Source organism: Emys orbicularis, chromosome 9 (assembly GCF_028017835.1).
Source record: "Emys orbicularis isolate rEmyOrb1 chromosome 9, rEmyOrb1.hap1, whole genome shotgun sequence".
NCBI classification, from domain to species: domain Eukaryota; kingdom Metazoa; phylum Chordata; order Testudines; family Emydidae; genus Emys; species Emys orbicularis.
Window position 1 is genome coordinate 85,223,627 of NC_088691.1, and position 27,193 is coordinate 85,250,819.

The 27,193-nt window shown below is 43.3% G+C and overlaps 1 protein-coding gene across 1 annotated transcript in view; it reads right to left on the reverse strand.

Moving 5' to 3' along the window:
• IFT80 (intraflagellar transport 80) overlaps positions 1-27,193 on the reverse strand; it is a 165,796-nt gene that overhangs the window by 102,262 nt on the left and 36,341 nt on the right. Inside the window, exons 4-5 of the mRNA XM_065410998.1 lie at positions 22,079-22,189; positions 17,293-17,361 (exon numbers count right to left, since the gene is read on the reverse strand). Coding sequence (XP_065267070.1) covers positions 17,293-17,361; positions 22,079-22,189 — 180 coding nt within the window. The remainder of the gene's footprint in view (positions 1-17,292; positions 17,362-22,078; positions 22,190-27,193) is intronic.

A 27,193-nucleotide genomic window follows, 5' to 3' on the forward strand; every position in this document is an offset into this window, starting at 1 on the left:
GGTGGCGCCTGTTCCTCCGCTGCTGGTGTCTTAAGGTCTGGGGAGTCCACAATGACAATTCTTTTATCCAGCAGCAAGTGTGGACCACTCAGACCCTTAATATTTCTAATTGCTGGGTCTGCAGCCACATCCCAGCCCACTCTCAAGCTGGTGTTCCTGTCCTGGCAATCCCACTCAATTCCCCAGACCTCACTGGAGGACCTCGTCCGTTTAACAAAACATGGAACAACAATGACACTTAAGAAGCAGTGGGAATAAATGTATCTAAATGGATAAGTGTGGTGGAGGGAAGAGGCCATTGGGTGGTTCCCTTATCCCACCTGGGGGAGTAATACACCATGCAAAAAGGCTCCTAAGGTTACAAGCAGTAGTTGAAATAATGGCAAATGAAACCGGAGAGAGTTTAAAAGCCCTGGCCAAAGAAACAGGGGCGATCCGACAGATGGCCCTCCAAAACCGTCAGGCATTGGACATAGTGCTGGCGGCCAAAGGAGGGACCTGTGCTCTCATTGGAAAAAAAATGTTGTGTGTATATACCTGACAACACCAATGAGGTAATAGATCGCGCTAGCCACTTAAAACAAATTGCATATCTTCCCCATAAAGAGCCGAGTTCTTTATGGAAGTGGCTAAATAACTTGTTCAATTTCTCTGGCATAGGAAACATTGTTTCAGGGAGCCCTGACTATCCTGTTTGAAATCTTAATGATTTTTGTATGTTTTCAGCTAATCTCCTGTTGTATCCAGAATTGTGTAAGGTATGCCACCCAAGTGACTGCCCCAAAACAGAGTGCTAATATGATGATTTCGAAATATCACTGATGAACAAAGAGATAAAGAACAATTAATATGTGGAACCCAGTAATTGTTGGTCTTTGCGTAAGCTTGACCAAAAGGAGGGATTGTGAAAGTGAAATGAATTATATTAAAGAAATAGAATGAATTAAAGAATGCTGTATGTACCTTTAAGTAGAAATGAGAAATGCTGCAAGCCAGGGGGCAGGAAAGCAGACATTAACTGCTTAATGAATTGCCCCACTTAAGGGCAATTGGTGAAGCATTAGCCTTAGATCGATAAGAGTTAATAAGGAAGCAGAATATGCATATTGTGCCCTATGCAAATTTTACAATTTTGCTCTCTCTGTCCCTTTGTTTAGTTCGCACCCTTTTATCTGTATAAATAAGACTGTTTGAATCTTGCATGGGGGCTCACATTATCTGAATGTATTAGCAGAGCGCTGTGCTAATAAAACAGAGTGGTCTGACAAACTATGAGTCCTGAGTCTAACTTTGACACTGTCTTGCAGATATCAAGCCGAGATACTTCTTGAAGCCACTGAGGATGCATACCCCATGTGGGGGAGGAAGGTGTACCAGTTAATAACGAAATAGGATACAGTCAGAGATCCACTTGGAGATCTTTGGGGAGGAAAGACTTTGACCTCGGGCTTGTTCCACTATAACACCAAAGAGCCTAGATGACTTTTTGATCTGTTTTGTTCTCTGTAAGAAAAATGCCAAAGCTCATCTCAAATAGAGAGAGAATGAAGTCTCTTCTCGATGCTGGAGGTGGGGGGATTGAGGAAGAACACAGGTAAAGTGGATAGTCTGGTTTATTTGGAATTTCTAAATTACTCTGGGGTGAATTTTGAATATAACTGTAGCATGTCCTTGTCTTGATGAAATATTGTGTGTGTGTGTGTGTGGGGGGTTACTATTAGGGCCCCCAGTTCACCTACCCATCTGGCTAAGATGATGGCAATGAGGAAGGCAACCTTCATAGACAAGTGTAGCACTGAACAAGTGGCCAGGGGTTCAAAAGGTGGCTTGCTAAGTGTTGAAAGTACTAAATTAAGATCCGATTGAGGGGCTAGTCTTATTACCAGTGGAAAAGTTCAAAGAAAGCCATTTAAGAAGCTGGAGATGACTCAGTGAGTGTGATCAAATGCACCCCTGTATTCACATTGTACATACTAGCATAAGAATCTTTTTACAAAAAATGCCTTGTGAGGTATCATTTGAAAACTAATAACTCACTGGTCAATAATATCATGGTGAAAATGTATGTATCAGCATTATATGTAAAGTTATAAATTCCCTCTGTATGATGTTAGTAGCACATATTCAAACCCACGCAGCCCTAACTAAGCAGGAGTGGTTAAACAGGTCTTTCCTAAACAAAAGAAACTTCAATTTACATATAAAAAGTAAACAGGTTCCTTGAGACAGCAAGGAGACAAGGCAAATCTACATTTCAGCATACACAGGAGAAAAGAAAGAGCATGGGACCACCTTCACTTCCAGACTCCATGTCACCTTTCTTACGGTTTGAATAAACTTTGCTTTGAGGAGTAATCATAAAAAAAAAACCCATTTCAAAGGGTGAGTGGACTATAGAAGTGAGGGGCAAAATACCCCAAGTTCTCTCTCTCTCCCTATTGCTCTTTCACCTAAGAAGACAAAGGAAGCAGCCTTTTGAGAGGGATCCTGGCATGAAAATTTGGTTGCTGGGAACATGTTGTAAGGATTTTACCTTCAACCAAGTCTAGTTTGTTAAGTTTTAGCTACTAGAAAGCATTTAATCTTTATTTCTCTTGTAACCATTTCTGACTTTAATACCTTGTACTTACTTAAAATCTTTCTTTGTAGTTAAATACACTTGTTTTATTTTTTAATAAAAACGAATCCAGTGTTGTGTTTAAACTGAACTGTGTTTGGTAACTCCAATTAAAGTAGCAAACTGTTGTATATTGATCCCTTATAGGGGCAACAGACCTATAATACCTGAGCTGTCCAGGAGAGGGTTGAACAGTGCAGAACATACATTTTGAGGAAAATTCGGGATTGGGAGTGTGTTGGAATCTCCCTGCAAGTAGTAATCAAGGGTTCTGGAAGCCGGAGCATGGCTGGTGTGTTGCTCACAGGCTGCTAGGGTAAGAGTTGGACCTGGACTGCAGGTATACATAGACACTCAGGGTGTAACACGCATGCTATTAGGCTGTTGGTGAGCAGCCCAGGTTGGGATCTGTAACAGCAAAACATTGTGAAGCATCCAGGGTTATGGGGCAGGCAGTGACACAACCTCTCACTGGTCTGGACTGCATCCCAGAATGTGACAGTGAGTAAAGAGAGTAGCCTTCCGTTGGAGGGTATCATGTGCTGACTGCCACCAGGTGAATCTATACTGAGCTAAGGGAAAGATCCTGTCATCTTGAGGGTAAAGAGGTAATCCAAAATATCAGGAATACCCATTGTCTCAGGAGACAAATGGTGCTGCTGGGCCCAGATACAGAAACACTTCCACTTGGCAAGATTACCAGAAAATGTTAAGTCCTTTTTGCTGTTAGTGAGAATGGGATACGCTTTCAGAACAAGAACATTCTAGGTCCATTCAAATACCAAGCCGTGAGCTGAAGAGCTTCAAGATTGGGATGTCCGACCCTGAGGTTCTCTTGAGTCATAGGTTCAGGAAGGGATGAATGCTGGTGAGTGACTGGGTTGACAGATGCAGGTGACCCAAGAACCAGAAATGCCTGGGCCATTTGGGCGTGATGAGCTCTGTTCTGATTAATCTTCTGCAGTAGTCGAGAAAGTAGTGGGATAGAAGGAAAGGCACAGTTCAGATAGTCTGTCCAAGGAAATGTGATACTTCTGAGTCTGAGCCCACCCAAGCCTCTGAACCCAAGCCTGCTTAAGCTTGATGGATCATCCCTGAACCAGAGCGTGATGAGTCATCAGAGACTATTACCTGCAGGTCTTGTGATATGACCTAGGTCATTTCACCAGGGTTCAGCCAATCCACAGGTGATGACCCACCAAGGTGATCCCAAGGTAGGTACATAGGCACCTAAAGAAAGCACTCTCTCCTGTCTGCTCAGCATCACTACCTAGTCAAGAACACTCCCATTGCCAGTAGTTTCAACAGACTGCCCTTGCTCCTACTCCTGCCAGCGCTTGCTTCAGCTTCTGCTCTAGTGTTTGCCATTTCCACGCTATCCAGCCCCTACTCCAGCCTGCATCTGCTCCTGCCTCAGCTGGCCAGTCAGCAACTCTGACAGGGAGTAAGAGAGCATTGCCTATGGAGAACTGGCCCTGAGTTCCCTGGAATAGTATGTGCTGCACTTCCTGTTTGTCTGGGAGGCAGACAGGTCACAGGTAGGGTGTCCCCACTGAGATGCTGTTCACCACTGAGCTGTGCAAATCCCACTCATGATCAGTGGCAAAATGCCTGCTGAGACTGGCTGCCAGTGAATTCTGGGTTCCTGGGGTCCACTGCCAATAGGGTGATGTGGTGCTTGATATACCAGTTGCATAAATGGGGGAATGGATCTTCCTCCTACCTGTTTGTTTATGTAGAATATGGTTGTCATATTGTCTGACATTATGAGAACGTGGTGAGACTGGATTAATAGTAAGAATGCCCTGCATGATTCTTGGAGTGTTCTGAGCTCCAGAGGTTTATTGCATCCTGATTTTCCAGTGTGCGGAAGTGTCCAGTGCTGTTTGACCGTCCACGTAAGCCCCCCAACCTACCAAAGAGGCATCTGCAATTATTATTCTGTCGGGTGTGGGGCATAGGAAAGGAAAATGCACACATGCTTGTGCAAGATCTTTCCACCAAGTCAGAGAGATCCTTGCCTTAGTGCGGATTATCACTACAGTATTCATGCTGTTTGTGCTCAATGTATATTCTGTTCAAAGCCAAGCATGCAAGCATCAGAAGTGGAGTCTGGTGAACAGTGTTACATAAATACATGATGCCATATGACCCATGAAAGTAAGGCAAATCTGGACCAATGCCTGACAGTTGTGCATAACCTGATCTATCAGGATGCCCATGGCTGGAATCTGTCCACAGTGAGATATGCCCTTGCTCTGATTGAGTCTAAAGTCACTTTTATTAGATCTGTAGTCTAGGTTGGAGCCAGAGTAGACGTTTCCATGTTCACAGAGATTCCCAGGGATGCCTATAGATGGAGTAGCGATGGAATTCTTGTTATGACTTCTGGACATATCTTGCCTGTGAGAAGCCAGTCATCTAGATATTTGAATATCTTTCATATTGAGAGCTGTGAACTATATGTCTTTTTCTAGGAATGGTATTATCGATGACCATGTAGAATTTTAAATTGCAATTAGAGACACTGATTTACCACAGGCCAAGAATGGGTCTCCATTCTCCTGTTGTTTTGGGGACTAGAAAATATTTGGAATAAATCCTTTTAATTAAGGCTGAAGCAGTACCCACTCGATTGCTCCCCACTGAAGGAGGGATTCTACCTCCTGAAGGAGGAATTCCTCGTGAGACTAGTCCCTGAAGAGGCATAGGGGAGAGAAATTCTATGGCATAGCTGGAATGGATTATATTCAGCACCCATATGTCTGTTTTTGTTCTCCAGTTGTGGGAAATTTGTGCTAAACGTTCTCCAAATCAGACCTTGAAACCACGTGGAGACAGCATCAACATTGGTTCACAGCTCACAAGCATCCGGGGGGTGGTGAAGGGAAGATGGGTAGCTGCAGTACAGGTGGATGGGGAAAGCTATCTCAATTTTTGCACCTTCTGCCATTTGTGAGGTGACTTGTAAGACTGCAGGTGATAGAAGAGCTGTGGTAAAGACCTCATCTTGTAAGATTGCTCATGATTCTTCCTCTTCTGGGTTGGGAGTAGAGGGTTGCCCTGGAGTGTTTTACTGAATGCAAAGACTCTTCTGTCTTCTGGTTGAAAAGATTAACTTTATCAAAGGGCAAGTCCTGCATGGTGTTCTGTACTTCCTTGGGGAACCCCAAAGAGTGTAGCCACATTTCCCAGTGCATCACTAAAGCAGTTGTCATGGATCTTGATGCAGTATCGGCAGTGTCAACTGCTGCTTGTAACAAGTTCTTCCCACGAATCTGTCCTTGTCAATAAGGGCTTGAAATTGAACCCTATCCTCCTAGGTAACTTGCCTTTATAGTCCAGGAACGTAGAATAATAAAAACTCACATTTTGCCAGCTCAGCTTGATAGTTGGGCTGGTAGAACTAAACACCTTTCTTCTCATACGATCTAAACCTTTGGCTCTAAGTCCCAGGCCAGGGGAACTGGAGGATTCATCGGGGTGGGAATTATAACTAACCACTATCTAAACTTATTATACTACTAACAATATCAACTAATTGTATGAAAACTTGGAAATATCTATAGGAAAAAAAGTCAAAAAGAGGGTCAGTTCCAGATACTGGAGTCCGACTCACACCATGCAACTGTATGAAAGAACTGGAGAGGCATCAGTCCACACTGCCCCTTTTGCCCTTGGCATAAAACACAAGGAGAGCAAGGGCGCATGCGAGGACCAACAGACACTACTTGCTAGAATTCTCTGATCTCAGGCACATGGAGCACTTGTGTACTCAAAGAGGAATACACACAGAGACCAGCATTCAAAAAAGAACAGTTACTTACCCTATAATAACAGAGGTTCTTTAAGATATGCTGCCTAAAGATTCCACTGTCAGTGCAGATGCACCCCATGTACATAGATTGGATTGGATTTTTTTGAATAGCAGTGTCTGCTGTGGCCGTGCTTGCATTCTGTACACCTTCTCACTTCCCATAGCAGGAAGTATAATGGGCACGGTAGCAGCAAACCGCGCTCACTTCCTTCACTAGTAAGAATCCCAGGAGCAGGAATCCAATCACCATGGACAGAAGGTGGGATTGAGTTGTGTTGTCAAAACACATTCTCAAAGAGCTACAGTTACTAGGATAAGCAACAGTTCTTTCTTCTTCAAGTGCCTGTCCACAGAGATTCTACTCATGGTGACTGACAAGCAGTTATCCCAGAGTCAGAAGCTGAATGTGTTGATGTCTACTTGAAAAGTGATTCCAGGACTGCCCTACCAAAGTTCACATCCAACCTGAAAGCCTGCACCAGGGAATAATGGAATCTGTGAACCAAACTCCACATTGCTGCTCTGTATATTTCTGATATGGGGACATTCACCAGACAGGCCATGGAGACTCCCAGGGTAGAGGTGGAGTGAGCCCTAACTTGCCCAGGGTGTGTGGGTCTTTCCTGGGGTATAATAAAAGCCTTAATACAGTGAGAGGACCATTTAGATATTCTCTCGGACAGTGGTTTTCAAACTTTGTACTGGTGACCCCTTTCATACAGCAAGCCTCAGAGTGTGACCCCACCCCTTTATAAATTTAAAGTGTGTGGGGGGGGAGCTTAATTTAATGGGAGCTTGGGGCTGTCAGCCCACAGAGCTGACAACTCATGACCCCCATGTAACCATCTTGCAACCCCCAGTTTGAGAACCCCTACTCTAGGAAGATACTGGTTAACCGTAACCCTTTCAGCAAATGCCACAAAGCATCTACGTTTGTATCTGAATGGTTTGGTTCTGTCCAAATAAAAAGATAATGTTCTCACAACATTCAACATGTGGTGTTTTTCTCTCAGAGAGGGATGTGGTTTCAGGAAGAAAACTGGGAGGTGAATAGACTAATTGATGTGAAATCTGAGACCACTTTAAGCAGAACCTTCAGGTAAGGCCTGGATTCTCTTTGTGGAAGAGTGTATATGGTGGGTCTGCCCTGAAAGTCTGAATCTCTCCTATCCATCTAGCAGACACGATAGCCACCAGTTTTCATTGGAAGGTGGTAGAAACAGCATGTAGCCACAGGCTCAAATGGGGAATCCATCAGTCCTGTCAGCATCAAGGTGTGGTTCCATGATGGATGGATCTCTGGAATGGATGGAAACATATTAATGAGCCCTTTGAGAAATCGCACCACCATTGGGTGTGAGAAAACAATGTATCCCCAAACAGGGGGTAACCAATAGATACTGTTGCTAGATGCATCCAAATCAAAATAAGAATCTAATTTGTTTAAAGGGAGTAAATAGTCTAACATAGCATGTTACTGGTGAAAGTTGATATTACATTGCCAGAAGAGACTCTCTTCAATTTGATCTATGAGTTAACCTGGTTCAGGGTTTCCTGCTGTGAATGAGAATGTCCTGCTTGAAGCTGAGCAGCTTCCCTCTCTAGGAGTCATCCTGCCAACGTCCAGGTGGTCAGGTGCAGGGACATCATGTCCAGAGAAGGGATGTGCCCATTGTTTTGTGAGATCAAGTCTGACAAGACTAGTTAGGTGACAGACCATTCAATGGAAAGGTTCACTAGCTCAGAGAACCAAAACTGCTTGGCCTATGCTGGAGACAGGGTGAATAAAAACCCCCACTGATTTAAAAAACATAATTTTTAAAATGTAAATTAAATACAGATGTTTTTTGTTTGTTTGTGTTACAAATAAACCAACTGAAAATTAAATTTGAAATTGAAAATCTATGTTCAGGCCTAAATTTATTATAATCTATTAAAATAATCTAAATTAAATACACAAAATAATATGTAGCAGTACATGTTTCCTGCCAAATTTTCCAGAAAGTCAAACCACTGAACTGGTGGAAGTCTCTGGCTAAAGACCTGGAATCAGAGTTGGTTGAAATGCTAAACATTATCAAAATGTTTTGAGTTTAAAACGAAGGATGTATTATCTGGAGTCAGTGAATTGAACTGGTTGTTGCTGGTCACCATGTCCTGCAAGGTTTTAGACTAGTAGATCTCAACCTTACACCTAGTTTCTACAGCTTTTGACAGCAGTAGCCTTTCTGTAGTAGGTCCACAAAGAATATGTTTTTTTACAGACTATTCAACTAGATCACTTCAGTGACTAGTTCATTCAAAGTTAAGAAACCAATCTGGTGCTAAAAAGCAGGAAAGCTTATTTTCCACTACCAATCTAGGAGTAAAAACAAGGTGTGAGAGTATGAGATCTACTAGTCTAAAACCATACGTGACACATTGGGGGGTGGGGGGGAGAGATGGGAGTCAAGTGTTCCCCTCCCCCCCCAGATTTCTGCTTGGCCTGCCAGGTTGGATGGGGAGGGGCTCCCTTCTCCTGCTGCACCTGGGGCCCAGCATGCTCGGCCCCTCTTCCTCGCAGCTGGGCCTGGGTGGGGAGTGGAACCAGCCACTTCTCATGCTGGCCGCTCTGGGTCGCTGCTCTGTACAGCACAGCAACTGCCTGAGATAGATTAAGAGAGCCAGCCATGCTCTCTTAATCTATCTCAGGCACCTGCTGAGATGTGTCCTCCCCTTCAGATTGTGACCCACGCAGTATTGGTAGGCACGAGTCATGTATGTCTAAAACCTTGAAGGATATGGTGACCAGAAACATCAGTTACATTCAGTAACCACAGATAATATGTCCTTAGTTTTAAAAGCAAAACATTTTGATAATGTTTTTCTTATGTATCCAGCACATTTAAGGTAACTTTACTCAATAAAAACATAATACAATGATGTTTTTGTACATTTTTAATTGAATTTGAATTTCCATCCGAATACAGCTTGACACAAATTGCAAGCAAAAACGTAATCATCATCTAGTAAAAAGTTAAGCTACATAATTGCTTAAATAAATGCGTATGGATATAGACTGACCTCCTGGTTAGTAAAAAGAAGGACCAAATTTAGTGTAATGGTTATATTTAGCTGCAAAACAACTATTTTAATAGTTATGAGCCAATGAGCATCAACTTATCTTTAGGAAAATAACTAAAAAGTACAAATGCAAAAGGAGATTAAAATCTATGATTTAAATAAAGCTTTCATACTTCCTGATTTAAATCATGAATAAAATTGGGGATTATATAATTTTTTATTTAAATCAACCCATCCTGACTAGTGGCAGCACAATAACACAACTAGCATCTTCTCTTAGCTTCCTCAGAGCTGTGGGTATTTTGGGGATACAAGGAAAAGCTAGAAGTCCATGGGAACCGAAAATAATCTGATATGAAGCCTTAGCTTGCACTTCCTTTGGAGCAATACATTTGGCAGTAAGAATCCTTGCAAACAGGTCCACCTGTGGAAACCACCATCTCCGAAGTCCTTCTGGATGTCTTCCGGTCTCGAGGGACAACTTGTGGTTCCCAGGCCTCTACTAACATTCTAGAGGCTCCGGAGCTGCAGACCCACTGATGTAATGTGATGTTCAATGTACTAGTCCCAAGGTCTCCAGAGGGGAGGATCTAGTACTTTTGCCAGTTGATGGAGTGCACCACTGTGTATTGTCCACGAGGACATGAATCATCAGGCCTTTGAGTAGGGGTGGGAAAGCCTTGTATAAGAATCTGATAGCCTTGAGTTCCAAGACATTTATGTGGAGGGTGGTCTCCTGAGACAACCATCTCCCCAGAATCTTCAGCCATGCCATATGAGTCCCCCCAAACTTTGAATGGAAGAGTCCATGGCCAATATCTTGGCTGGCTGTGCCAGTGAGAAGGACATTCCTTTGTATACCTGGGTTGGATCAATCCATCGGTTTAAGGAGGAGAGAACTCCGTGAGGTCTGTAACCAGTGGTCCATGGTGTGTCTTTTTGGCAGATATATAGATCTCAACAACCCTTGCAGAAGGCATAAGTGAAGTCATGTGGCAAGTCCTCATCTGAGTGCTGAGGTGAGACCATAATTGATTGATTTAGTCTATTGTAGTAAGAAATCTATTGATGGAGATCAACATCAGGGGACAGGTGTGAAACAGAGGCCAACTGGTGCCAACTGCCAAAGAGGTCACTATTCTGTGTCAGCATCACCTATCAGGCCTGAAAAACTCACTACACATAACACATTGCTTTCATAGTATTTACCTATAAAATAGGTCTGAGGTATCAAATGAAAGCTCATATCATACTGGTCATCATAAGCATTGCAAGATGTATGCAAGGTCAATGTGTAAGGAGTTATATGTACTTTCCAAAAATGTTTTAAACTGTGTCAACAGGCAGGGTTGGCCAGCTGCTTTTACCAAAGGGACATGGAATCACCAGCCTCAATCCATATGTAGATCAAGCATTGTAAAACAAACACAAAATAGGCCCCATTTACATGTGAAAGTTAATAGGAGAAACAGGTGGACAGGGTGGATGTGAAACAACTAGGAGTATGGGGAGACACCTTGGACCCAACACTTCAGGAGGAAAAGCACAGGGAATCATCCTGAGTCTGGGGGACAAAAACAGTAGACTTTAGGGAATAAGAGGATGGCACAAAGACCCTTCATTTATCCTGCACTTGAGGGGGTAACCAGGCAGTGAAAACAGGATCTCAACCAACTGCAGTTTAAATGCTGCAAGAAAGGGCTTAGGTGAGAAATTGCTTTAGACAAGGTAAGCCTGTTAAACTTAAGTGTTAGTCTAGTAGAAGCATGTTATACTTCTGTTTTATTTGTGACCTATTGTTCTTATTACCCTCAGCTCACTATCTCTTAAATCTTTACTTTTGTTAATAAACTTATATTTGTTTTTACTACAAATAGATTACAGTGCTGTGTTATATTGGAACTGACAGTTGAATCAAACAAGCTGGAGTGTGCATGTGTGTTTGTACACTAATCCTTTGGAGGGAGGGAAGAGAGAGAGAGAGAGAGAGAGAGAGAGAGAGAGAGAGTGTGTGTGTGTGTATACACACTATTCTCTTGGGAGTAGTGAACCTGTTAACTACTGTGAGTGCCCAGTGATAGGGGCTGGGCACTTAAGGGGGGGCACTTTCAGAGTGGCTCAGGATCTGGGTGCACCTATTGTTAATCCACAAGGGAAAGTAGGGGCAGGCAGACTTCTGAGGTGAGTGCTTGAATGGCTGAAGGGCTGACCGTGTCAGGGAGCTGACATCCAGCTACCACAAGAAAGATTCCCTCACACTGGAGGAAGGGGAGTAACAAAGTGACTCGCAGTCCAGGGCACCCTGAGAAATGGTCACAAATTGCAAAAGAATTGGTTGCCTCTGAACTTCTGAGGTACCTCCTCCAACACTTCCAGTTGTATCGGGGAGTCTATTTCTTGCTTCATTAGATTCTCACGGGAGGGGTCCCTGAAGAGGGTTATGGATGGAGGGGAAGGGATGGGAACAGCCTCAAACTGTATACAATAATCTCACTTGATGATTTTGAGGACAACTGGTCCGAGGTTACCCCTTACCAGGCATCCTAGAAATGGGAGAGATGATTGCCAAAGGGAGAGAGTAATGGAAGAAGAAGTTGGTTCTATAAGACTCATAACTTGTGTTTCAAAATTGGTGTTGCCCAGAGTCCAGGATGGAGAGGCAGTCAAAGAGGAAGCTGAGGCTCGTCTGCATTGGAAATGCTGTCTTTTTCTTGGGGGCTTCAAGACATGCTGTTGTGTATAGTGTTGAGTCTAGTGCCTACACCTATGTTGTCTCGGGAATTTCCTCTTGGGAGCTAGGACACACAGGCCCAGAGATTTCAGTGCAACCCTCAAGTCTTTTAAAGTATGCAAGACATTGTTGGTGCTTCTGTTAAAGAGTTTGTTACCCTCAAAGGGCAGTTCTTTTATAGTTACCTGGCCTCACATGGGATCCCTGAAGCCTGAACTAGTAGAATCTCTGCATAGCCAGTGCAGTGGCCACTGATCTGGACATCATGTTGGACATTTCAAAAGCCATTTGGAATTGGGGCTAGCAGGGACCCTGGGGATTTTTCACTTTTCTTTGCAACATGGGGCATTGATTGTCTGCTGATACTATCTCACCCAAATCATTCTCATACCTAATCAGTTCCCTGCCTTTGCAGGGGTCTTGGGCACTATCATCTGTTTTCTGCCTGTGGTACAAAATAATTTAAAGGTCCTGAAGACTGAAATGCTTTAGTCTAGCCCAAGTTATTGAGCTCAATATAGGGGTAACTGGGTGAAAGTTAAAGGTCTGTGATATGCAGGTGGTCAGATTAGATGATCAAATCGTGGTTTCTGGCCTTAAACTCTATGGAAGTATGAAACAACATTTTCTGTTAATTTAGTTTCAAGATTCAGAATGGTGCCCACTTGCACCAACTGTGAATTTAGTCCAACATGTGTGCATCACTATAGGTATCAATGCATTGGGAAACCCAGAAGAGAGAAAAAGCATGCATGGAAAATTAATATATGAGGATGGATTGACAGGTGAACAGTATAGCAAACATTTCTATTATGACAAGAGAGTCACCGTATAGCAAACATTTCTATTATGACAAGAGAGTCACCATGAAAAAGATGGTTACTTATCTGTACCATAACAGTTGTTCTTCGAGATGTGGGTGCAGACATGTATTCCACTCAGGTGTGCATGCGCCCAATGTGCCAAAGTCAGAGAATTTTGCTTAGTAGTACCCACGGAGGTGGTGCTTGTGTTCCCCCATCATAGCCCTTCCCATGGCTACAAAAGGGCAGAACTGCCCTGTCCCCCTTCAGTTCTTTCCCACCAAAATCACCAGCTGAAGACTCTGATGAAGAGTGATGGAGGGCGGGTCGTGGAATACATGTCTGCACCCACATCTCGAAGAACAATAAGTTACCTGCATCGTAAGTAACAGTCTTTTCTTTTTCGAGTGGCTGCAGACAAGTATTCCACTCAGGTGACTCACAAGCAGTTACAGCAAGAAGTGGGCTCGGAGTCTATTTAAATAGTGATTTCAGGACTGCCTTCCCCAACTTTGTATCTGATCTTGATGCCGGGGTGATAGTGTAATGTTTAGCAAAGGTATGTACAGAAGACCACATCACAGCCTTGCAGATATCCACAACTGAGACATCCTTAAGGAATGCATCCAATGTCACCTGAGCTCTCGGTGAATGAGCCTGCAATCACTGTGGAGGCATCATATGAGCCACTCCATAAGCAGTGGTAATGCAGGCAACTGTCCACCTGGAAATTGTCCCTTCATCTGCTCAGTGTAGGACACAGAGTCGAGGCGATAAATGAAATGGCTTAGTCCTTTCTAAATAAAATGTTAAGCATCGACTGACATCTAAGCTATATAGATGCTGCTCTTCCACACTTGAATGTGGTTTGGGAAAAATATAGATAAGTAAATAACCTGACTAAGGTGAAACCGAGATACCACTTTGTACAAAAATAATGGGCATGGTCTTAAACCACCTTGTCCTTGAAGAACTGAGTGTATAGAGGATGTGCCATTAAGGCCCGCAACTCACTAACTCTTCTTGTGAATGTTATAGCCACAAGGAAGGCCATCTTCTGTGAGAGGAGAGCCCATGAACATGTTGCTGTCAGCTCGAACAAACAATCCATCAGTGCCCCCAGGACTGTATTAAGGTCCCACAATGGCTCTCTTTCCTTCACTGGTGGAAAAAAATGGGAATACTCTTAAAAAACCTCACCCTCAGAGGCTTTGAAAATACCGACTTCCCTTGATTGGGAGGATGGAAAGCTGAGATCACCACCAAGTGAACCTTCAGGGAGCTCAGCTGCAGCAATAACCCAAAATGTTCTGAATCTGTGCTAATGTGGGCTGAATTTGCTTGGACGTTTCCCAAGAAAACCATGTGCACTTAGGCAAGTAGGTTGGCTTTGTGGCTGGTTTTCTAGTATTAAGCAGAATGTGTCTAACTGCTTCTGAGCATTGCCCCTCCTCTTTGTCTAGCCACAAAGCATCTATACAGTAAGGTGCACACTGCTCAAAGCCAGATGAACTACCTGGCCGTGATGTTGAGTGAGTAGGTTGGGAAGGTCGAGCCGATAAAGAGAGAAGGTCAGAAATCAAAAGGGCCTAGACTATGCTGGTGCACTCAGAATCAGTCTGGCGTGATCCAATTTGAGCTTGAGGGATCAGAGTGGGAAAGCATGCATCATGTTCCCGTCACAATTCAGATGGAAGGTGTTGGTAAGAGACTCTGGGGTTAGTCTTGCTTGAGAACAGAACTGATGACATTTCCTGTTGTCTTTTGTCGCAAACAAGTCTATAGAAGGGATGCCCCATTGCCAGAAAATGGACCTCAGTACACTGTTCTTTAGAGACCACCCATGTTTGATTGAAACAGACCTGCTGAGGTGATCAGCCAGTTGGTTCTGAGAGCATGACAAATGAGCCGCTGTGGGCATATCTTCCTCGATGGAGAGATGACAAAACTTTATTGCTTCCTGAAAAAGCGGGTTAGAGCAGTCTTGTTCATGTAATACATTGCAGGGGTATTGTGAAGGAGAATATGAATCACTATCCCCCAGATGTGGTCCCAAAAATCCGGAAGAGAAGGAGGGGCCATTTGACTAAAGTTAGATTCAGAAAGTTTCCTCCTCTGTGATTTGTGTCCTTTTCTAGGGAAATCTTGCTGCCTCGCAGGGTAGGAGGACTGATGGAAATATCACTGAGGACAATATTGCTGTTTCTGTTGGTTCTCAAAATGCCATCTCTTTGTGGCCTGAGTATAAATCCCCAATGAGCATAAGGTGATGTGGGAGTCCCTGAAAGACTCTGTCGGCTCAAACTGTGTCATCAATTTTCTCTGAGAACAGCAGGTGACCATGAAATGGCAAGCCTTCAATGCATTGTTGGATCTCAGGAGCTACACTAGAGTTTTTTAACCATGAGATTCTTCTAATTGTTACAGCTGAGGCCATGAGCCTAGACAAAGCATCCACTATATCCAGGGCAGATGTAAGGAGGTTTTGGCCACTAAACAGCCTTTCATATCAAAGTCCTTGAACTCCTCCCTTGAGGATTCTGGCAACATGTCCAAAAATTTGGACATAGCATTCCAGTTCACAAAATCCTATTTCAATAACAGAGCTTGCTGGTTTGAAATACACATCTGCAAGAAGAAGTTGAATAGATCTTTCTCCTCACCAAATCTAACCTTTTAGATTCTTTCTTTAGGTGTAGATTTATATCTTCCCTGTCTCACTCGCTCATTTGCTATTGTCACAACCAGGGAACTTGGAGCTGAATGAGAGAAAAAACATTGGAAGCCCTGCATGGCACATGGTATTTTTTGTCAGTGTGCTTTTCTGTGGGTATTAATGAAGCCAGGGCATTCCATAGGAATTTAGCAGGCTTTAGTATTGTTTCATTTATAGGGAGTGAAACTCTCCAAGGAGGTGATGGCTGGAGGATATTCTACAATTTATTTGTGTTTTCCTATACGAACTGGGTCTGAACACCTAAGGCTGACACCATACATCTAGCAGATCCTGATATGACCTGAAATCTTCTGGTACTGGAGATGAGGACTGGAGTATTGCTGCGTCATCCATTGATGAGGAGGAAGATCTAGTTGGGACCAATGGAATTACTTGAGGAACGACATCTGATTGACCTAAAGATTCAGGATGCCCTATTGCAGAGGAAGCCCCCTCTGCTGGTCGCTGCAGGACTGGTGATTCCAATGGGAATCCTACTGGAGGTACAGGTAATTTTGCCCTAGAGTGAGCAGACGACTGGGACTTTGTTGAAGGAGGGACTTCCCAGGGATTCCACAGAGGCCACTGCAGATAAGGATATGGCATCGGCAGCCAGAAAGAACTAGGCCAGGGTCCCCTGTCTCTACTGCAGGAATGGTACTGATCCCCGTACTGACTATGATTCCTGCTGTGTTTCGATGACCTTCGAGAGCAAGAGCGAGATGGGGAAGGGGAGGGAGATGCCTCTGAGCTCAACTGTGAGGATCTCTTCAAATAGCTTCATGGTGGCAGTGGGGCCACTCCTGATGGGACTACCATGTGTCCAGTGTCATCCACGGCTCAACCCAGTGGTGCCATCGGTACCAAAGGAACAGTTGACAGTACTGGTACGTACCTTGACCATATACTGGGTCCTGAAAGAGTCATGGATACTGAAAACGAAGCTGGTCCTGTCCCAGCAGATACAGAGAGTGCCGTAGTGAGCACTGGTAGCAAAGATTCTATGCATGTCAATGATGCCCTCGGTGAAAGAAAATTAATGTTTTTCATTTGAGGACATGCAAATATTATTCAAGTTACAAGTTTGCGATTCACTTCATTAAAGTAGATTTTAAGTCAGAAAATATTAATATATTTTGATTTTTTTTAAATGACCAATTCTTAAAGATAAATTTTTCAAACTTCATTCATTGACCTATTGTTATAATTTTATTTGACAACTTTTGTAGCGGATATCTTCTCTGAAATATGTTTTGGAACAGGACCCATATGCAAACCTAGAATCGGTACTTGCCAACCAAAAGCCTACAGTTTTCAGATGCGATAGGCTTTCAAAGAAGGCTTGCCTCTCAAAGAATACTACCTGATCTAACTTCCGGTGAAGTCAACAGAAAAATTCCCTTTGATTTTAATGGAAGTTGAGTCAAGCCCTAATATCTTGATCTAAGCAACTACCGCCAGATTTAGGGGAAGGCACTAGAATATATTATATGTAGCTGAAATTAAACATTTAAAACCAAGCTTTAAGAAAATAAATTAACTTACCTTGCTGTGCTAAAGTGGATCTTAGCATTCCACTTTTAGACCAGATTTTTATTTGTCCATCTTCACCAACTGTAAACAACAGAAAGTCGTCACGTTTCTTTCAAAATTAAAAAAAATTAAAATATATGACATTTTAAAATTTAGGTACACTTAGGGTTATTTCTATTTATTTATTCGCTAATTAGAAAGAATGTGTCTTATGGAAAACATATTTAAACTGCTTTCCTGCTGGTGTCATCGCAGCTTCTCCTCCACCCAGCGTCCTGTGGTTATCTTGCCTGACAATGCTTTCTGGGAAGGGAAAGCCAATAATTACCCAACTCTCCCCTAGCTCCACATCCCCTATTCATCATTACTAGTACTGCTCATTTGTTTACAGTTCAATAACCCACACCTGATATCCTTAAGTTGTTGTAGATCGAAAGAGAGTAGTATCAGGCCTTAGAGGTTAAACTGGTGATTTATACTTGGTGAATGGTGAAATTTGAGGATAAAGTTTGTAGGAACTCTCAACTCTAAAAGCTTGATTTCCATAATTAAATTGCACATTCCCAAAAATCCTAAAGTAGGGAGTCTGAGCCTTTTGGAGCATTTCCTCATTCAATGTCACCTTCACTATATGCATATTCACTATGCAGCAAAGTTTGTATACACACACTGCAGCCTACCTTCATGCCAAGTGTTACTTTAAAGTGCTATCATAATTTAAAATGTACAGCACAGTTCTATTTGCAAAGTCTTCTAACTCAGATAGTTGAAAATAAATTATGACCAGAACACAAAGTCACTCCTCCTCCACGAGGACTATTTATCTGCCAAATTTCACTTTTCTACTTACAACAGATTTGGCTTTTGAACTATTCAAAAACAGTTACAAGAACATTCTTCTTCTGCTTCCTTTTTGTTTGAGCACTGGAGGGATTTTTGGGGGGGGGGGGAGGAATTTTTATTTATTGTAACTTTCTTTCTACTCAAAAACAGCCAAACTTTTTGCTTACTGTAACAGGGTGCTGGCTAGGAGATCCAAGCCAGGCCCCTGTTAGCCCAGCTCCATTTAAAAGGGGGATTAGTTAGGACTGGCCAGGGAGGCCACGCCCTAATCACCTGAGGGGATGCACCTGCAGGCCTGAGTGGCCAGCCTGCTATATAAAGCTGCCTGGGGAGAGATAGGAAAGGGAGGAGCAAAGAGCTCTAGATCCCTGCTGGCAGGAGAAGCTAGCGGTCTCCCAGGGGGTTGGTCTGTAAGATATGTAAATAGTAGGTGGTGGGGATAGGCATGAACAATAAAAGAGCACTGGTGCATGTACTTTGGAGCGGTCTCTGACTGAGTTTGTGGAGGGACTGGGAGCAGGCACCGCTACACGTGGGGGCTTGTCCAGGATTTGGAGCCAGCAACTGTGTTTGGCGACCCTGGACATGGAGAAGACCCTCAAATGGCTGGTAAAGCAGCAGGAGGAAATGCAGCAGGCTCTGCAGAACGTCCAGCTGTCCCACCAGACTGAGAAGCAGACCTTCCTGACCTGGCAGGCGGAACAGCAACGAAGCCTGCAGGACTTTATCAGGGAGCAGACCAACGCACAAGCACAGCTCCTACAGCGGGTGGTGAGTCCTGCGACGGGCGAAGGCACCCAACCCCTGGGCTGGGGACTGTGTAAAATGAGCCCGGCGGATGACCCGGATGCGTTCCTGGGGACATTTGAGCGGGTAGCCACGGGCACCGGGTGGGAGAAGACAACCGGGTCTCTCCGGCTCGTGTCGTACTTGGTGGGAGAGGCTCAAGCGGCCTACATGGCGCTGAGTGAGGAGCACGCCCAGGATTATGAGACCATGCAAGCTGCCATTTTGGACCGCGTGGGCCTGTCGGCCGAGCGCTATCAGCAGAAATTCCAGGCTGCGCGCTGGACAGCAGTTGTGTGGCCGCGAGGCCGCGAGCATTTAGCCAGAGGCTAGTGGACTGGGCAACCTGGTGGTTAAGGCCAGAGACATGTGCCATGGTGGAGATTATGGACAGTTTAGTCCTGGAACAATTGTTACAAAGCCTCCCCCGAGGCCATACAGGTCTGGGTGAGGCGACACCAGCCGGGTACTTTGGAAGCAGCAGTCTGATTGACCGAAGAATACATTGAGGCTGAGGGACCCCGGAGGGAGGACCGGCCCCGGAAGGAGAGGAAGCCTGGGAGGAGACAATCTGAACTGGTTTCCGGGGCAGCCCAGGGGAGGAAGGGAGAGCCTCGAGGGGAACCCGAACGAGCAGCCAGGCTAAGCTGCTGGCAATGTGGAAAGCCAGGACATATAAAACGGGACTGCCCGGAGATGAGTGCAGGTGGGCCGAGTTCTGTGGGTGGACCCAGGTAGAGGGGTGGGCAGGGAGACGTAACCTGACCACCATCCCCGTAAGGGTAGGGAGAAACCCCCAAGACAGCCTGCTGGATACTGGATCCGGCTGTACGCGTGTGCAGTAAGTGTTGGTAAAACCCCATTGGCTGGTCAGGGGGGCGAGAATGCCCTTGGTTGCATACATGGGGATAAAAAGTTTTGCCAGGTGGCCCAGGTACCCCTGGAAGTGAGGGGCCGCTTCAGGTGGAAGCGGGTGGGGGTCTTGGAGGGGCTACCGTATCCGGTGGTGGTGGTGGGCAGGGACTGGGGCCCGCCACTAAGAAGGGAGTCGGGGGGTACCCCGGTAAGGGGGGTGTACCGCCCGCACCAAAAGGCTGCGAGATGTGAGGACGGGCAAGGGTCCGTCAAGACCAACAAAACTCCTAGACAACAGAGCATAGAGTGAGCGGACCTGCAGGAGATCTACCTGGGGGAGCTGGCAGGCCTGGGCCCCTCAGAGGAAGGGCCGGCCCCCACAGCGGGCCCCAGGGACGCAGTACCCACGGATGAGACCCCAAACCCAAAGGAGGGTGCAGGGGAAACTGAGGCAGGGAAGCTCCTGCCAGAAGAGGGAATAGGTTCCGGCCCCATACCTGAAGTATGGAACGAGCAGGGGTTGGGGGCCCTGCCGTCATGTGCGCAGAGGCAGAGTTATGGGGACAGCCACTACCGCCGCAGTGTACCTTCTGCGGGCGGGGGATAGAGTGACCACCGGCGGAGGTGGCTGGGGTCCACCCGGCCACAGGTGGAGGCCTCCCGCCGGAAGGCCCCATCCCGGGTCGACGGCGAAAAGGCTGAAGGGCAGGCGGGCCGAGGGTGGCCGGGCCTTGCGGCTCTTAACGGGGGAGGGGTGTAACAGGGTGCTGGCTAGGAGATCCAAGCCAGGCCCTGGTTAGCCCAGCTCCTCTTAAAAGGGGGATTAGTTAGGACTGGCTGGGGAGGCCACGCCCTAATCACCTGAGGGGATGCACCTGCAGGCCTGAGTGGCCAGCCTGCTATATAAAGCTGGCTGGGAAGAAGCAGAGGGGGAGAGACAGGAAAGGGAGGAGCAAGGATCTCTAGATCCCTGCTGGCAGGAGAAGCTAGCGGTCTCCCAGGGGGTTGGTCTGTAAGATATGTAAATAGTAGGTGGTGGGGATAGGCACGAACAATAAAAGAGCACTGGTGCATGTACTTTGGAGCGGTCTCCGACTGAGTTTGTGGAGGGACTGGGAGCAGGCACTGCTACACTTACGTTTCTAAAAACCAGAGAGATTCAATGTGAGTGGAGTCCAAGATCTGAAAAATGCCAGTCCCAAAAAGTGAAAAGTCTCAAAAAACTGAGCAACTCAAGATGGGTTTAAAGTGGAAACACTTAGGCAATCTTTACTACAGTGGTCACTAACGTATGCATGTGCGTGCCCACACATTAAATGTTTAATATATAACATAGTAACTACCTAGAATGTAAGCCAGCCAATGATAGTGCTGCTTATCTAATTTCATAAGTAAAAAATAATTAAACTAAAAAGTATAAAAGTATAAACAAATTACATTAAACATTTGAAAATTAACATATTTTACATTTTCAATAATTTCTTCTGATTGCCTTATGCATACAAAAATACAATCAGAATTCATTCTTTTTAACTGGTATTGATGAGTTATCACTGCATAACTATCCATTAACCATAAGAACATTACCTTAACTGTAAAACACTGTTCTTATTTTTAAATTTATTAATTGATTCAGTTAAATTCATTAAAATCAACAATGTAGTGTCCCCATTCTTGAATTACTGCTCTTTTTCTTATGCATTTAATGCTGGGTCTCCTGTTTGTAGACTCATAGATTCAGTTTTATCTATCCAAATTTGGTGTAACTGCAATTAAGTTTATGAAATTTCAATCTGCAGCTTCTAAATAAATGTCAAGGATTCACCTCAAAGTTGCCTTTATACAAATTCAACCGGAATTATCCCTCAGAGGAAGTAATTACATGTATTCCCTAAACTGAATTGTTTAATAACTTAAGTGCTTGTCCATAAGGCGATTCAGTGCGTAGCAAGCTGTGGTGTGAATCTACAGTACACCAGCCTCCCGCACACTAAGTGGATGTGTGGACCCCGACACCACAAAAATAGGAGTAAATCAAAGTGCACTATCTATGGCACTTTCTGTGCATGGCTGCAGGGTCCACACAACCACTTAGTGTGTGGCAGGCTAGTGTGCTGTAGATTTATGCCCTGGCTTGACACTCACTAAGTGGCCCTGTACACAAGCCCCTGCCCCTAATACATAAATGGTGTACCATTCCATTCTTTTGAAGCTATTTAGCATATTAACCTCATATCTTTAAATTATGGTCTCTTGCAAAGGACTTTTTGTTATTTTAGTTTCCATCTTTAATTCTTTAAGGAAAAACTCTTACCTGTAACCAATGCTGTTCCTTCATAATTCCATCTTCCTGCAAGTACAGCTCCACAGTGAGCCTCTACACTTTTTTCCACTCTTCCTGTCTTTGAAATCAAATGGAACTTGCCTAAACAAAGTTAAGTTAGAAAATTAGATATCTTATTTATGTATGGTGCCCATTACCATAGCATCTTGTTCTCCAAAGTTTTAAAAACTGACTAAAATAAAAATACTGTTTACATATGATGGTTAAACCCCATTATTTCATAGGAACATAGGAATTCCAATCTAGTCTAGTATCTTGTCTCCAATTGGCCAGGACCAGGCACCTCAGATGAAAGCACAAGAAACCTCCCAGGCCCTATTTGCTAGATTAGTTTAAAAACATAAGCATGAGGTTTACCATATCTTAAAAATTTAGGTGAGCATTTACTATAACTCTGAATATTCTTGATATTCACATATGTCTAATCCCTTTTTGAATCTTGCTAGCTTTTTGTGAAAAAGTATTTCCTTTCATCAGTTTTGAAATTGCCACCTTTTAATTTAATATAATGTCCCTTTGTTCTTGAGTTGAGACAGGGAGAATGGAAGCTCACAATCTACCTTCTCTAGACATTCATTATTTTATCTTTTCCCCTTTTATTTTCTCCTTTTTAAGATAAACAATCCCAGCTAGCAAGGTTTATCAGATTAATTGTTAAAGACCTCTATATGAGGGCATTAGAGTGTTATAATTTTAAAGGCTCTTATGCCACAATCCACCTGACAATCCACTAACAATACTATATCTTTCACAAATTCCAGCAGTACAGCATAGCATATATTTCTAGCATTAGGAAGCAACAAGACACCAGACTTTAAGACTATCCCTAGTCAAGGACTGACTTCAGCAAGCGTAATTTTTTTGTGGGATTTTTTTTTTTTAAGTAAATAGCAGTAGAAACTGTTGGACAGCTTCTCAAAGGTTTGAAATATTAAATGTAGTGCCAGCAGAAATGGATTAGTGGGCAGAGTTCAAATAAGGTGGTCAAAGGAGGAAAATAAATGCAATTCATTGCATGCTTGTATACAAAAAGGAATTTATTCTTTGGATAGCTTGATCACATGAGTATGTATATGCAATCTCACAGATACAAATGTTTACCCAATTAACTGTGAACTGCCTAGAAGGCAATACACACGTGAAGACATCTGATAACATCATGGTAACCACAACAGCAAAGTTTAAGTGGTTTGTGTTATAACAAGCCTGAAATGTGTTTAATCATATTCACAGCTTTCTCATGCTTTATTTTACATATTGGACTGGACAAACATTTTCAGTCTTTAAATAACTCAGTAACAAAGACAAAAAATAACTGAAAACAGAGGGTTTTCTGGTAGATCTTTCAGAGATCAAACAGGAACTAAGTGCTGTTGATCTCCATAATATTATACAAAGCCTCTATTTGAACATAGGCATTGAAAATGCTGTTAGAAAATGACAAAATCATATATAAAACATCCATCAGGTCTTCTGTGTTCATTTTTTCCTTAGAATCATAGACATTAGAAAAGAAAAGGACCTATTAAGCCAGTGGTTCTCAAAGCCGATCCGCCGCTTGTTCAGGGAAAGCCGCTGGCGGGCCGGGACGGTTTGTTTACCTGCCGCATCCGCAGGTTCGGCCGATCGCGGCTCCCACTGGCCGCGGTTCGCCACTCCAGGGGGCTGCGGGCCGAGGGATGTGCTGGCCGCCTTTCCCGCAGCCCCCATTGGGCAAACCGCAGCCAGGGGGAGCTGCAATCCGCCGAACCTGCGGACGCGGCAGGTAAACAAACCAGCCCTTTCCACCAGGGGCTTTCCCTGAACAAGCGGCGGACCAGCTTTGAGAACCACTGTATTAAGCCATCCAGCATACTCCCTGCCTGACTATTTCTTACTGTATATTCGCAAGTGATTCTTCCAATCCAGTGTTAAAAATCCACATCTACAAGTCAGATGATTTGATAGTAAAAGGCCAGATTTCCCACAAATATTAAAGGAAATTATGTAGAAATGTGAAAATCCAAACGAATACATAGACTGGATGAGCAGCCTTACAATACACAGATAGTGTTTTCATGGAGACAATCACTCCCATATGACCAGCAGTAGCAACAGTTTCAGCAGCAGCAGCCCAACTAGACCAAGGCCTGGTCTACACTGGGTCTAGTTGGGCTGCTTAAACTTAAAACCATCAATTTGGGCTTGAACAGGGACTGGGAGTGGCTGGCTCACTACAAAAGCAATTTTCCCTCTCTTGGTATTGACACCTCTTCATCAATTATTGAGAGTGGACCACATCCACCCTGACTGAATTGGCCTTGTCAACACTGGTTCTCCACTTGTAAGGTAACTCCCTTCTCTTCATGTGCCAATATATATTTATGCCTGTATCTGTGCCACCAGACTCCTCGTTGTTTTTGTCAAGGGAAATTATCTTATGAAGATAAGTAAACTCCATTGTAGTACAGGCGGAAATCATGCACAGAACTGCAAATTTGCCTTAATCAGTGCTACCTGAACAATGTAAACAAGTGAAAGCATAAAAAGATGCTGATGTAGGACTTGATCAAGCACCATTCAGGTCAATGGGAGTTTTTCAATTGACCTGGGAGCAGCATCAAATCTGTAAGGTTTGTAATGTCCTGAACAACAGAAAAAACTGGACAATTAAGGTTAATTGCCAGCCATATTTCATACTCTAAAAGAAAGATAAATTCACCTACTTACCCTTTTCTATTCATTCTGTCCAAGAAATGTTGCAAAACAGAGTGGATAAAACATGTGTTTTGTGTAATTGCAGATTGAGGGGAATATATTAGTGTTTGGAGTTAGTGACAAGGAGCATGATGCCAATATATATACTATGCTCCTCTTCCAGACGGCTCCATGGGCAACCTACAGTTTAAGTTAAAGGATATATATTCTATTACCAATACACTGAGTCTGCAAGTTTTCAGCCTGTATTAATGCATTAAATATTTTGTGTTACAGGAAAAACATTTGAGAAGTTTTTTTAAACTTGCAGCTTGATTTTAAGGCAGTTAAATTTATTGCCAGGTAGTGGGACTGTGACAATTGTGAAATACAGTTCTTTATTGGAATTCAAGTAATGAACTATTACTTTTGGTTTTTGCTAGCTCAAAGTGGGATTTTTATACATTTAATATCAATCTGAAGTATTCTATCTGTATTTCTTTTTATTATTATGAGATTCTAATGGGACCAAATTTTATGTGTTTTGTAATCAAAATACCAAGATCAATATACAGACTTTAACCATGGAATATACAGTTTATTGTTTATAATTGTTTGGTATCTTAGACAATAATCACAACCATCAACTAAAAATTTTATATTTTAAGTCATCCTTTACATTTAAAGGAAAGCCACTGTCTGAATTATAAATCAAAAAATTTTGGGAGACAGATACAGATGAGTACAATTGTACTTAGTGAAATAGAATCTACTCCAAAAAATGCAGTTTGAAACAAAGATTGTTAATTGAACTAGAAACTAGTTGTCCAGCAACAGTTGGATGACACAAGAATTTAAAAAAAAAGTTTTCAAAGAAATGACTAATAAGTCTCCTAGAAACAGATATATGTCGATATGCACCATTTTATATCAGTCTTACCTCTGTGTGTAAAGTCACCACTGAAGAAAGTTGCTGAGATGATAATTCCCAGGATTGTATGAAAATTACTTTTAAAGACTCTGAAGCTGGCTTTTCTCCCAGTTACGTGCCCGTGCTTTGCAGGGGGGGAGGGAAGGGGGGGGAAAAGGACCTCTCTGGTGCGAAGCAAAGGCTCCAGGTACTTGGGCTGTCTTATGCTGTGCTATATCCAGCCAAGCCAAAGATGGAATGTGCTGCTCCAACATTTTCCCATTGTGGAAGAAAGCTTGGTTGTTTGCACACCATAAACTCATTAAAGCAGCATGGACAGAGAGATCTCGGTAAGAAAAGATCAAATCTTTTTAAACATTTTGTTTCCACTTTGAATTCCAGTCTTTCCCTTTGCAAACATTCATACGCTAATACTTTGACTATTAGCCTGCTGAAGGAGGGGTTTTGTGCATCTATTCCTAACTCGTGGTTAACTAGATCATAATTATTATTTCATGTTTGTAGAACTTGAAACACCTCACCAATATAATTTTACCCCTATTAAAATCTAGAAAGTAATGGGGTTGATTAGAGTTAATCTTAGAGAAAGGTACCAACCGGTGTGCTGTCGTAGACCATATTAAAATATTTTTGTTTATCTAAAAGGAGTACACTGTGCCTGTGCCTGGGAATAGAGAAGAACAGCATATATAGGGGAACATAACAAAATCAATGACTTGTCATATATAGACTTAAGGAAATTAATTAGTTAAGAAACTGAGTAATAGGATCCATGATCAAACCAATACAGATTCACAGTAAGTCCAATGATCAATCTAATAAACATAAGTTTGACATCAGATGCACACAGCTCACAATAAATTCCATGGGAGCTGCCCATAAACATCTAAAGGGAAGATTTAGCCCTACAGGACTGTCTATACTACAACTATGATTTTTGTAACTGATTTTAAACACATGGTGCAGTTTACATCGGTACATCAGCTATTCTGCCATTGTAAATGTGTTTTTGCATTCACACCTGCTACTCTAGGGAAATCAGGGATTTTTCCTACGGGATTACTGGAGTTTCACTTCTACTCACACCTAGTTCCCTTAAGTCTCAAAATCTCCCAGAATCCACTGCCAGAGACCACCCTGGCTTAAGCAGAAGATCTTCAATGATCTAAAATTAAAAAATGAGTCCTACAAAATGTGGAAACTCGGTCAAATTACAAAGGATGAATATAAACAATTAACACAAGTATGTAGGGACAAAATTAGAAAAGCCAAGGCACAAAACGAGATCAAACTAGCTAGGGACCTAAAAGGAAACAAGAAAACATTCTACAAATACATTAGAAGCAAGAGGAAGACCAAGGACAGAGTAGGCCCGTTACTCAATGAGGGGGGAAAGACAATAACAGAAAATGTGGAAATGGCAGAGGTGCTTAATGACTTGTTTCAGTTTTCACCAACAAGGTTGGTGGCGATTGAAC